At 45.6% G+C, this 13,135-nt stretch overlaps 2 protein-coding genes across 9 annotated transcripts in view; one reads left to right on the top strand and one right to left on the bottom strand.

Moving 5' to 3' along the window:
* Positions 1-2,027, top strand: part of tmem242 (transmembrane protein 242) — a 7,101-nt gene extending 5,074 nt beyond the window's left edge. For all 3 annotated transcript variants that reach the window (XM_066677076.1, XM_066677077.1, XM_066677078.1), the window contains exons 3-4: positions 400-537; positions 825-2,027. In XM_066677076.1, coding sequence (XP_066533173.1) covers positions 400-537; positions 825-935 — 249 coding nt within the window. In that variant the 3' untranslated portion in view covers positions 936-2,027. The remainder of the gene's footprint in view (positions 1-399; positions 538-824) is intronic.
* A 1,012-nt stretch (positions 2,028-3,039) lies between these two features.
* Positions 3,040-13,135, bottom strand: part of arid1b (AT-rich interactive domain 1B) — a 95,927-nt gene continuing 85,831 nt past the window's right edge. For 5 of the 6 annotated variants that reach the window (XM_066677068.1, XM_066677063.1, XM_066677066.1 and 2 more), the window contains 8 exons: positions 12,311-12,449; positions 11,448-11,620; positions 11,068-11,200; positions 10,775-10,891; positions 10,603-10,681; positions 8,604-9,357; positions 6,249-6,379; positions 3,040-6,135 (listed from right to left, as the gene is read on the bottom strand). In XM_066677068.1, the coding sequence (XP_066533165.1) occupies positions 4,390-6,135; positions 6,249-6,379; positions 8,604-9,357; positions 10,603-10,681; positions 10,775-10,891; positions 11,068-11,200; positions 11,448-11,620; positions 12,311-12,449 (3,272 nt within the window). In that variant the 3' untranslated portion in view covers positions 3,040-4,389. The remainder of the gene's footprint in view (positions 6,136-6,248; positions 6,380-8,603; positions 9,358-10,602; positions 10,682-10,774; positions 10,892-11,067; positions 11,201-11,447; positions 11,621-12,310; positions 12,450-13,135) is intronic. The other variant, XM_066677064.1, reaches the window with a different exon arrangement.

Raw genomic sequence — 13,135 nt, forward strand, 5'->3', positions numbered from 1 at the left:
AATTTTTAAGTCAAAATTTCAATTTTCGCGCTAATTTAAATAATTTGCAAAACCTACTTTTGCAAACTAGTCCAGGGATTTTTGTCCAATTCTCTTTAGCTTGGTGCCAAAGTGTTCGCAGGAGTCTGATGGTTAATAATTATCAAAAAAAAAATCGAAATTTCGATTCAATATGGCCGCCATATGCAAATGAACCTCTTCGGCTTATCGTACGTTTTACTTAAAAATTCATAACAATCTCATACTTTACTCAAATGTGTTCAAATTTCATATTCTACCTCCAGCTCTCTTTGAATCCTCCGAGTCTTTTTTTGAAGGTTTGTCCAGAAATAAAGACAACAACCTGTTTGCAAGAATGTTTCAGTAAATCTAACGTGTGTGTGTGTGTGTGTGTTTCAGGGTCTGGTTGGGTCAGCAGCGCTCTCAGAGAGTGGAGCGTCTCTAGCTCTGCGTGCTCTGGGTTGGGGGTCTCTCTACGCCTGGTGTGGAGTTGGGCTTCTCGGTTTCACTGTGTGGAAAGCTCTGGGGGTCCACAGCGTAAGCTCCGTCTGTAACAGTGCAGTAAACTCCAGAAGTAATACACAATGTTTGGGTTGTGACTCTAGAAGTAGGTGAAGTAAACCTGCTACTCCTCAAAAAGAGCTGAGGGATTACTTCTGACTTCTGAGAAATAACTGTGTGAAACCCAAACAATTCTTTTCCATTTGGAAGATAAAATTAACACAATTTATTAAGGATTTTGCATTTTTCAAATTTAATTTAGGAAACAATCAGTTTATTCTCAGACTCTTGAGTCAGTAACTCACTCACTCTTTTTCTTGCAGTTGGTGGAATTTCGAGAGAAAATGCAGTCCATTTTCCCTGCGATCCCAAAACACGAAGAAGATCCAAATGCAGCACCTTTTGACTGGGACTCCGTATTCAAGCCAAAGTAATCAGCGAGGAGCGATAGCTTCAGGAGGATTTACTCTGCACACAATCAGCCGGCTCTGAGCTCAGCTCGAAGCTCTGGTGAGAATTAACAAAGATCTTTGATCGAAGAGACCGTGATGTCTGAGGCCCTTGATCCCGTCACAGAGCTGACCGTGGATGTTGTGACGAGGAGTCGACCGGACAGGAAACTGTCTGTAAGGAGCACATAACGACAGACTTTGTCTTTGTTAAACAACCCCCACTGTACAGTGACTACGGGAAGAGTCGCTCATTGGACGTTCTTTTGCCAAATCTCCCATTCGTGTAAATTGTATGTAAAATGAAACATTTGAGTCTCAGCGCTCGTGGCGGTAGGAACATGGTGGAGGTTTTGCTGATGTGCCGTAGTATTCTGTACTAATGCGTGGACAAATGTAATATAAAATGGCCCAGTGAGTTTGGTCCGGTTCTGATCAAATGAGATATTATTTGATTTATTAAACATAGCAGCAAGTTTGTGTTGAATGTACCAGCACTTTTATGGGGCATTGGTGTAATTCCTAAATAAAGACCTCTTTGCCAGGAGCATGAAAGTATGACTGAAGCATTGTCCCCACTGTAGAGAGATGGTGACTGTGGGCGTCAGTGTGAGCATACTTGTGACTGCTGCTGGGTTCCACACACTCAGTTCACCATAACGTGGTTAAAGAGGAGAGGTTAAAGAGGCCAGCGCCACCGTGTGGGAGGAGTCCATTCACTGCTGCAGACTGACCATTAGTATCCTGCACTTTTTATTCCTGATTGGGAGAAGGGTGGGTACACACCAGTCACGAAGTCCTGGTGTGCAATGCTATGTCGCTTTGTGTTTTTCTACGTTAGTCACGTCTGCCTCTGCTCATTGGATCATTTTCGAGTGCTGAGACGGGTTTTCTTTGTTGGCTGGTGAATGCAGAAGACAGACATCTTACTGTTGCTACATTACAACAGCTCCTCGCCCAGCAGCTAAACGACAAAGTCAGGCACTTACCTGTTATATTCATTGGTCTGTAGGACTGTGGTTAAGAGCAGTCAGGGTTGTCTGACATCACAGATTCCCGGAAGGTGTATGGTGTATTTTTCTAACGGTTGCTGGGTATTAAAGACCCCCTCCAATGAAAATCAAATGTTGGGTCCTGTCCATGTGGTGGTGTTAAGAGACGTATCAGCAGCGAAATAAAGGGTCAGTGCCGTGACCGAGCATTTCTGCAGTAAACCGCAGCGTTCCAAACCACTCACAAAAACATGGATTCAGACAGCCAGGTTTTCTGACATCATAAACCTAAGGAACCAATCATGTTAACAGCAGGCGGGTGATGGGAGTGGAGATAGAGGAGGGGCCTCATTCTTAGAGCTGTGCAGCCTGAATGGAAAGATGTAATTACCGTTAAACTTTTAGGTGATTTTTTTTATTATTATTTTTAAAATAACTTAAATCTGCTTCTGATGAACTTTAAAGAGAATGAAAACCTAAAAATGATCCAATCAAATCAAGAATCCTGTCAGACCATCAAGGAGTTAAAGGAACACTACGTAATATTTTTAACTCAAAGTTACAGCTTCAAAATTATTGCAATTCTCCAATGAGCTTTAACAGGGAGAAAAAAGCCTGTTTTTACTCTTCTAGGCCCAGCACTGCAGAAAATGCTATATGTAACTTCTGGAAGACGGCAGGAAATCACAGGCCCTCAATCCCTCTCCCTATTGACTTTAGTAAAGTGTTGTAAACATGATTTACACTAGGGGGAGCCCCAGGAACAAAAAAACCCAAATCTTAGTGTTCCTTTAATCTAAGCTGTGCTACACAATTATGCAAATCCAATCATATACAAGGGACTGGAACGCCCCTTTAAGAAATGGTCAGTTAGAAAACAGTTAGGACACACTCGGCTCATGATTTAACATCATTAAAGCAACACTAGGTAGTATTTTACCCTTGTAATTACAGCTTCAAAATCATTGTGATGCTCCACTGACCTGTGATAGGCGGAACAGAGCCTATGCAATTTCAGACATCTTTCAAACTGGTTTAAATGAGTTGTAGTGATATGCACCTGTGAGCATTACCCAAAAACGGGGTGCTCCGTCCTGGTCCCAGCGAGACTCAAAGTGAGACATGGTTTTACACTCCAGCAAAAGACAAAGCACTCAATCATAGCCATTCACAGTGCTCCACCAGATTTCATGTACATTTACTTTTTAAACATGTGGAACATGTAGTATAAAGACTTTATACTAATAAACAATGGTCATCAAATCATATGGCATGAAAAAAGTTCACAGAGTTGTACATTGTCATTGGAATTGTTGCTGAAGTGATGTTGGGATAACTCACTGGATTACAGTTACACCGTCCGACTTTCCGGAGCGCCTGTCTTTTTTGTTTGTTTTTTTTTTTCTTCCTTCTTTTAAATTTTTTTTTAAAGCCAGACATTCGAGGGAGTCACTCTTATTCGTTTCACAGAACCGTGCGCACAGTCCACACACACGAACGTCTCGCACATCGTCAGGTTCCTCCTCAGCAGAAGACGGCAAGGCGAACGTTTCATTTCCAAATCGCTGCGAAAGATCGGCATCGACCACGTCTCTTTGGAGGGGAAGGTGAAAAGGGCCCGTGTACTGTACAGCTCATATATACAAATCTGCCCATGAGTCAAATGGAGAAGAGTGGTAACTGAAGCACTTTAGAGAGTTGATCCTGCGATCTAACGGTCGTTTACTGCTGGAAGCAAAGTCAGTTTAAACCAGCTCTCGCTTTACCCCCGGATACTGGTGTGGTTACGCAGTGCAACACTGGTGTCAGGGTTGAATATTGCCTGTGGTAAAGAGTCATTCACATTTGGTAAGCTCCCCTCCAATAAGCCGACTACACCCTATTGCACAAAGCTTTTTTTGTTTGTTTGTTGTTTTTTTTTGAGCTGGATACATGTTTATCTCGAGTAAAATCAGTGTTTGTTTTTTCATCGTAACACATTGTTCTATCTACAACACATCTCACGATTTAAATAAATCTGCATCCCCAAATAAAAAGAGCCACAAACAAAGAAAAAAAAAAACGATTTTGACTGAAAATTAACGTACAGTATCTATCAGATGCCAACTTTGGTTAAAACAACAGTAAAGAGGAGGAGGAGGAGTGGGAACAAAACATAAAAAAAAGGATAGAAGCAGAAGATGAAGTATTAAATATCTGTATTAAAATCATTTAAAAATCCCAAATGAAAATTGCAAAAAAAAAAAAGAAAAACCAGGGCAGAGGGAGCTATATATAATTCTCTATAGATTCATTTGTATGTAAAAACGTTTTTTGTGTTTTTTTTTTTTGTATTTTTTTTGTATTAAATAAAAATATAAACACCGACAATTCTGTGAGATCTCGAGTGATCTGTGTGGCTGGGCCGTGCCCCGACTCGCCGAGGGCACTTCAGGCGGCTGCTCGTGTCACGAGCGTCCGAGCTTAAACAGTACCTCGCACATCACGGCCACCACGCCAGAGTTCAGCACGGAGGACAGTGTGATGTCCAGCAGCCGGCTCTCGTACAGCACGAACTCAGGCCGGTTCTCCTCCACCTGAGCCATGGCCAGCAGGGCTTTAGCAGCCCGGCACATCATGTTGATGCTGGGGGGCTCGGGGTGTGTCGGGTGTCCTGCGTGCAGGAGGCTGTGAGGGCTTTGCTGATACTGCGCCATGGCGATACTGTCCTCTAAAAAGCCTATCAGGGTCCCGATGCTGCCCTTCTGAAAGGCGATGGCTCTGGCCACCGTGGGGTCCCCCCTGGCCAAATTGGATAGGGTGGCCACAGCCATCTCACGGCAGACTTGACTCTTGCGTTCTCCCACGTGGCGCACTAACGTGGCGTAGAAGCGCTCCTGGCGGCTGAACGGCGGCGTGGCCAATATCAGGTCTACGTTACAGTCCTGGATACTCAGCTTACACAAGCACTCCAGCACCAGCCTCTGCGGCGTTAGAGAGGAGTAGCCCCCTGCCGTGCAGAAGGGGTCCTGCGCCTCGGCAGACGGGCACACCATCCAGTGCAGGAGCCCGTCGAGCATGGGTAAGCAGATGCTCTCGGGGTAAATCGACAGATCTAGCTGCCCTGATATGTTAGCCAAGGTGACCAAGGTGTTTTCGTGCAAGGCACCGAGACAGTCCCACCACCACTCGTCTTTACTACAGGCCAAGCCTCGCTCCTCTTCACGCTGGTACGTCGGGGACGTCCTTTTCCGCTTTGGGTGCTCGTGGTGTAGCAGAACCAGTTTGCCCAGTATGAGCACCAGGCCTGGGTGCCGTGCCATGTCAGCATCATTGCCAGGGACGAAGGAGAGGCCACGGACAATGTTGGAGACGCATATGCAACGCTTGGCCAGCTCGTCCTGCCAATCCTCAGCCGTGGAGAGAGGAGCCTCGTCCCAGCAGCGTGGCTCGTCCTCCAGAAGGGTGACGCAGCAGTTCTTCTGCCTGCATAAAGGAGAAGCTTGGGCTTTGCCCTCTGGTAGAGATCCTGGACGCAAACCCAGTACTTCATCGACAGTGGCTGCCAAACTCTTGTCTTGTTCTTCTTTCTCATTTTCTTCTTCTTCTTTGCTAACAGGACCCTCGCTTTCTTGTTCTTTACTCCGCTCCTCCTCAGGCTCATCGGCTTGTTCAGCTCGGGTCTTCGGACCACTCCCCTCAAAGTGCGTCTGGATGTGTGCAGTAGAGTCTCCTCCACCAGCCTTCCAGTGCAACAGGCCACTGGTAAACTCTCCGCCAAGTCCCAGCTCTTCTGATCTATCTTCCACCAGGTCATCGACTGCCTCCCTCCCCTCCACCTTCACTGGCAGTCTGTCATACTTGCTGGCTTGCTTGGGCCTTGGTTCTGAGGGAGGACGCTCCTCTTTAACCACGTCCCCACCTCTCTTCTCATCGTGATCCGTCACCTCTGCTTGCTTCTCCTCCAGTGGACCCGTCTCAGACGTGTGGCAAACCTTTTGAGGCTCTACCTCCAGCTTCTTGTCTGGCTGCTCAGAGTCCGAAGGGTCACCCGGCTCCCGGTGCTCAGATTCCTCTTGGTCTGCTGGCTCCGGAAGGGGGCCGAGAAGTGTCTTCTGTCCTTCTGCGCCCACTTCGTACTCCTCCAGGATCCCGAAGATCTCGATCAAGCAACGTCGGAAAAACTCCACGATAAGTTCCAAGAAACCTGGCAACTGCACAAACAGAACGAGAACACCGTTCTTAAGTTTTCGTGATCAGAATATTCATATTAATCAGTAATCAGTTGACCTCAAGTACAGATAACGGCGCTCCTCTGAGAACAAACCTGGGACAGAGTGAAGGAAGACACTGTGCTGTCGTCATATAAAAGGATATTTATGGTGTCCAAAGCCCAAGTGCTCTCTGCTAGCAAACCAGACTTCAGAGACATCATCACACGCCAGGCCTCGGGGGTGCCTTCAAGAAAACAGCAGCTCTTAGCAAACACTTCTCAAGCAACTTCATGCGTAAAATTACTCTTTAGGGAATGAGAGAGTGATGTACCCTGTCATAGCTCTTGGTTACATTACAGTCATCTGAGTGTAGATTACGGTAAGTGGCTTTTACTAAACTTATGAAGCCGATTGTTCTTTTCTAGTTTCTCCAGTTCCGTCAGGACAGAGTTGTACAGCTAATTCATTAAGAAAATCACTTAACAAATTGTGTTGTATTGTGATGAAACCAAAGAAAAGACTTGGAAAGAAGATATTATATTTAGGGCTGGACGATACTGACCAAAATTTATATCACAATATATTTCTTCATTTCGGTCGATATGATACGATTTCCGATATCAATAATATGAACAGTATAAAAACCATTGAAAGACGTCCAAGAGCAAACAAGAAACACGACATCACCATCAAACATAAACCTCTTGGCTTCGTTAATGTTAATATTTTTAAACTAACTGTAAAATTGAGGGCAGTGAAGTGAAGACAGCGCCCTGTGATGACCATCTGCCAGTGACAGATGCTGTAAATGATGTATATTGAAAATTCTAGAATACTATAGAATATAAAATACAGGGGGTCCTCTACTTACGACGTTGATCCGTTCCTACGTCGCGTCGTAAACCGATTTTCGGTGTAAGTCGGAACATATGTACATACTGTATGTAAATAACGTACTGTAAGCACTTATCCTATCCTAACACCTATCCTCCTCGGTCCCGAGCCGCGTAACCGGGTATTCTTCCACCGCGCCGCGCACACCAAACGCGAAGTTCACGTTATGACGTTTACAACGCAAAACCACTTAAGTCGAAACAAGGCTTTATACAGTAAATGGGAGATGTGTCGGAACCATGAAACATCGTAACTCGGGACTGACGTAACCCGAGGACCTCCTGTATAGAAATTTATAAATCATCGTTTTTATTGAATCATTTTATATTGCGATATATATTGATACTGATTTATCGTCCAGCCCCAATTCTATTCTATAAAACATTTATTAGTACTGACACATTCAGAGACATTGTTAGGTTTCTTTTAACCAAAATACAAAACAGTGATTGTAAACGTTTTTAAAATCACGTGCACATTTATACGGGGATCTGGGGCCGGAGTGACACAAGCTTTCCTGAGAAACACTTACTAAGGACCTTAAGATAAACACAAAGGAATTCATAAAAATGTTCTTAAACTCTCAAAAAAAAATTCTTAAAAGTTTTTGTAATATATTTTCTGAAGACACTCGTCATTGTGGTTTTTCTGTAGACGATGTGTAATGAAGCCTTTACCGCTGCATTTTACTGTTTATAAATGTCATGGGCCACATTTTTAACAAAAATAATCGACCAATATCAGTGTTCAGCTAAAACTGCGTGTAGCAACATGGACAAACACGAAGGATCAAACCAAGCGTTCCAAAATGTACGTAAACAGGAATTAGTAATTCAGCTCTTTAAATGGATCGTTTTAGAACTACACTCAACTCTAGGACAAGTGTGGGTTTAAGAAAATAGTCAAAAACAAATATTTTTAAAGAATACTAATTGTTCTTAGGGTTTCAGAAGAAACCATTCTTAAGAAGATTTTTGAAAAATAACGGTTTAACTTTTATCTTAAGTATGATGTTAATGAAAAAAAAAAAACAATGTCACATATAAGAACAATTTCTTTCTTAAGACACTTCTGTGAATCCAACACCTGGAGTCCACCTGTGGGCTGCGAAAGCCAGAAAACATGGGATAAAATGAGCCCTTCCGATTTTGTCCTGCATCTTACGTGGCGTGCAGACTATAGATTTGCCCCGCTCCCTCGTCTGAGTCTGTCCAATTACGGCGTTGAACCCGTTTTTATGTGAAAGCACAAAGACAAGGTTAAACACAGCAAAACAGACTCAACGAGCGCAGAGAAATACGAGCACTGAGTACAAACAAAAAAGAAAGAGAACAGAGCTAAAACAGCTGAAAGCCAGAGCTTCTGCTCCTCACTGCTGTGCGCTTGTGTCGGGGTAAACAGTGAGCGGCTCATTATCATTTTAAGGAAGAAGCGCTAAAAGCAGCCGTTCTGAACAGGGCTGTTTAGACAGGAGGACAGCGCTGCTGTGTGGTGGTTTGGCCAATAATTTGTCCACATTAAAGGTCCTTAAAATATATAAACACTGAAAATACCTGAGACGGTCAAACTCTTACCAATGTCTTTGGAAGTTAATCTTCGACGTGGTTTCGGCTGCGCTTGTGTAGCTTCCACACAACCCAGTGGGAAGCTGGTGTCTTGGAGGGTGTGTGCGAGTCCTTGGCCAGGGATCCCTCCAGTCTGAGAGCCTGGCATCGACCCAGGCACCCCTGGCTTGGGCATCTTCATGGAGGGCATCAAATTAGCTTTACTGGGGGACATCGAGCCGCTCACGGGTCTGGGGAAAGGTGCAGGGCTAGGAGCTCGGGCAATGTGGTTAGGCATGGCTGGAGGAGACTGGTACGAGGCTGGAGGTTGTCGGTTGGACATGGGGGGCATGGGGCTGGAGGTGGACGGGGGAGGATAAGGTGACTGACGCTGGCCAGGGTGACTCGGCCACTGACCGTCCTGATTCGCGCGGCCCTCAGGGTCATCCGCGCGGCTCATGGATGGATACGGAGGCCCGTGGCCCTGTCTTCCGGGGTAAGGGTAGCCCATATCCGCCCTCGGGTGCCACATGTTACCCTGAGGCACCGCGCTGGGGGTGGAGGACGACCCTCCACTCATCATACCATGCTGAGCAGGACCCTGCATTCGTTCTCGATTATACTGGTACGGAAACTGGCCTTGCATGGATCTGCGATCTGGAAATCCACCGCCATACTGTCCGTACATGTCTGGTTGTTGGCTGCCATACTGCATGCCATAGGCCTCACCCTCATGCCGTTTCGCAGGAGGGACATACATCCCGTCTCCAGGCCTCTTGTAGCCCTAAGGAGCCAGAGAACAATTTATAAACACCAACGGCTAATAAGCAAAAGAGATAATCAGTCAATTTGGACATTTTTTGGCTTGTCCTTTAATACACATATTGCCAAAGAAATTTAAATGAAAGAATAAATGGGAACCAGAGTACTGTAAAACTGCCTGCAGTTATGCCTCAGGGGGATGTCTAAATGATCACAAGTGTGGTCTGATTAGAAACACTTACCACACTAGAGTCTTGCCACAAGGGTGGAATGTGCTTTCCCCTGCCGCCCTTTAAATAGACTCAGTGGCTACATTTGGGCAGTGTACCTCTTGTGGTGGCTGACGGCTAGACGTTTTTGACGCACTTACCTGAAGTACACTCCACTCTAAGACAAGTGTGAGGCTTTCGGAAGGTTAAGGAAAAGGTTAAGAACATATATTATTAAAGAATACTGAATTTTTCTTAGATATTTTAGAAGAATCTATTCCTAAGATGATTTTTGAAGAATAACTTATATGAAGAAATTATTCTTTTTTTAAGAAAGTAATCACTTTAAGTCCCTTTGTGAATCCAACCCCTGGAGGCTACTAACCCACACACTGTGAAACAAGACCACCCAGGCAATTCTTTGTTGACAGACTTTGAAAGAGGCGAATCATAGGACTGAGAATAGCAGGATTGTCATTTCGACATTTCGTGTTGTGAACAAGGACCCTTGACTGTTACGGACTGGAACTGGATCTTTGAAGACGAGTTCAGGTTTGGTGTGGTATCCGACGATCTTTGGGTTTGAGCGTGGAGACCTTGCGGTGAGCACTTCAATCCTGCCTTTGCTGTGGAGCGACACACAGCCCTAACTGTTGGTGTGATGATCTGGGGAGCTATCGCACACAACCGTCTGTCTCCCCTAGTAGTGATACGCTTGACACTACCAGCTCAGCGGCATGTGCAGGACGTCCTGCGGCCACATGTTTGTGTCTCACGGCAGAGCTTGCAACTGCCATTTTTCAGCAGGATAATGCTCACCCACAGAGATGTCTCCACCAGATTGCAACTTCCATAGCTTGCCAAATTGGTATCACCAACTGAGCACTTATGGGACAAGCTTGGACGCTAGCTTCCGCAACCTAGGAGTGTGCAGGATCTACAGACCCAGCTGCAATGATTTTGGGCAAACGTGCCTCAGGATGCCTCCATGCCTAATAACATCTGGTCTGGTAAAGTGTGTTTGCTCAACTGAGAGCTTTCTGTATCTCCACACTGACCTGTGGCTGTGGGTACATTCCATGAGCACCATACGGCATGCCTTGAGGATACTGCTGACCATAACCGTCATGTCCGTGCCTAAAGAAAGAACACACATTACTGGAGGTTAAAACACTTCCTTCTGAGACGCACCTGACCTCATCCATATACATAAACTCTAGCACTCCCTACCTTTGATGGGAAGGGTATCTACTGCCGGAGTACATGCTTGGATCACTGTTGGAAGGTATCATGTTCTGATTCCCAGGTGGCGCCACTCCACCCTCGGGCCCCATGGCATGATCAGGCCTAAGGGAGACAAGTGGCCATAGTTTTATTCAGATTGGTTGGTACAGTGTAGAGTACAGTGCAGCTCAGGCAAAAACGTCACCGTCACCAATTGAAGACCTTGGGCAAGACTCCTAAATCTAGAGCGAATTCAAACAACTGCAAACTGCTCTGGATAAACGGCAAACATAACCAACCTTCTCTCAAAGCCAGGGCTGTAGGGAAACTGGGGACGCGGTCCCATGCCCTGTCCTCCGGCAGGTCCACGTGGGTACATGTCCTGCATACCACTGCTGGGCATTTGTCCGGGCATGAAGTGGTCATTGCCTGCTACAAAAACACATTTCAAAACATTTGAAAAACAAAAACTGGTAACATCCCTTCAGCATGAACATGAAACTAGTAGAATCCGTGTGCTTCAGACACTAGAGGGCAGCACTCTCCATGAATTCACTTCTGTCACAAACGCATCTCTTACAGCAGAGCAGACACGGAGCTAGTTTAAAGTAATAAAAAAATAAAGACGCTCAGTAGATTCGAACGAACGTTTAGTACAGCGTTATAATTACAAACTCACCTTTCCTCTGCCCTCCATAGGGCTCCTTATTAGCATCATATTGCAAGCGAACAGTGGAATCCCCACCGCCTCCACCCTGCTGGTACATCATGCCAGGCTGCATGGCGCTCCGCTTTTGGAAAGCTGGGTCGCAGCTCTCGGAGAAGGGATCTTGAACACTCACACCACTGCTTCTGTGGGTAAATAATTTTTTGAGTACATTAGCACATTAATGTGGGGATCTGGATATGCCTAAATCCAAAACACTGGTTTCAGTGAGTCATTCTGATTTTGTGCTGTGTCTTATGTAGCTAACGGGCACTTCAGAGTTGTCCCGCTTCCTGGGGATGAGATTAAATAAGAACAGAGAAATAAGATCACTTATTAAATATGGCAAAACTGAGGCTTGTTAGGTTTGGTCCTTGTGGTACTGTCACCAAGACCAAGTCTTACTTGGAAATTCACTCTACAATGAATCTTTTCAAATGAGATTGTGTTACACTGTGGTAAAGCTTGGTTGTTTGTAACAGGAACTTGTGTTTATAATTTGTGAATAACTGTAACACACAAGTGGTGATCAGCGTGCAGTTCACACCTGTCAGTCTCTCCTGTGGTTCCTAGGCTAAACTGTCAGATTCAGGCACTTTAGATCCAGCTGTGAAGAGAACTGTTCAAACAGTGCAGAGGGAGGATCAGGGTACAGTATTCCCTGCAGAGTTATGGTCACCGGAGATGATGATAGTGGACAGGTGCTGCGTGTACCCTGTATTATCATATTATTGCATTCATTCCACAGGTCCTCACCGCCCTCTGGAGATCATGTGAAATGCTGGTAAGCCTAAAGGACAGTGGACGTATACGAATATATTATAGATGTCCCTCACCTGCCACTCTGCTGAGGTGTCATCTGGCTGTGGGGAGTGGTGGCTGGAGTCGGGGGCTTAAGATCTCCTGGCATTTCGGTCATGGAGCTGCTGCCTGTGGACTGTGGAGTCTGAGGGCCCTGGAGAGACCCAGAGTTCGCTGTGGCATAATGAGGAGAGAAGGAGATCGTATTAAAGGGAACTGCTGCGCTCTCTGGTTTGTTTACCTTCAGAAGCGCTGTGTCTTTGAGGGAAAAATACGACCGTTTGTATGTAGCTGAAGTTTAACTTTTAGGTTTTTACTCACTGTTTGATTTACCACAAAAACTCATTTGTAACTTGAGTTGTTTAGTTTTGCAACATTTTCGTTCTGTGTTTACTTTCATGCAGTTAGCGCTCTCCCGAATTTAAACCCTTATCCAGTTCAGGGTCGTGGGGGTCCAGAGACTACCTGGAATCATTGGGCGCAAGGCGGGAACACCAGTCCTTCACAGGGCAACACACACTCACACACACATTCACACCTACGGACATTTTTGAGTCGCCAATCCACCTACCAACGTGTGTTTTTGGACTGTGGGAGGAAACCGGAGCACCCGGAGGAAACCACGCGGGAGAAAACACCACACTCCTCACAGACAGTCACCCAGAGGAAACCCACACAGACACAGGGAGAACACACCACACTCCTCACAGGCCTCAGCCATCTCAACCAGTGAGTGGGGTAGCCTTCTTCCTCCCCTTATCACACAGCATGGTGCCAGCCAGCAAGCGTTTCCATCACTTGATGTGACAGCCATGGGCAGTCAGCACTGTCCTCCAACTTATGTGAGGCTGTCCAGTGGT

Source organism: Hoplias malabaricus, chromosome 7, assembly GCF_029633855.1.
Source record: "Hoplias malabaricus isolate fHopMal1 chromosome 7, fHopMal1.hap1, whole genome shotgun sequence".
Taxonomy (NCBI): Eukaryota; Metazoa; Chordata; class Actinopteri; order Characiformes; family Erythrinidae; genus Hoplias; species Hoplias malabaricus.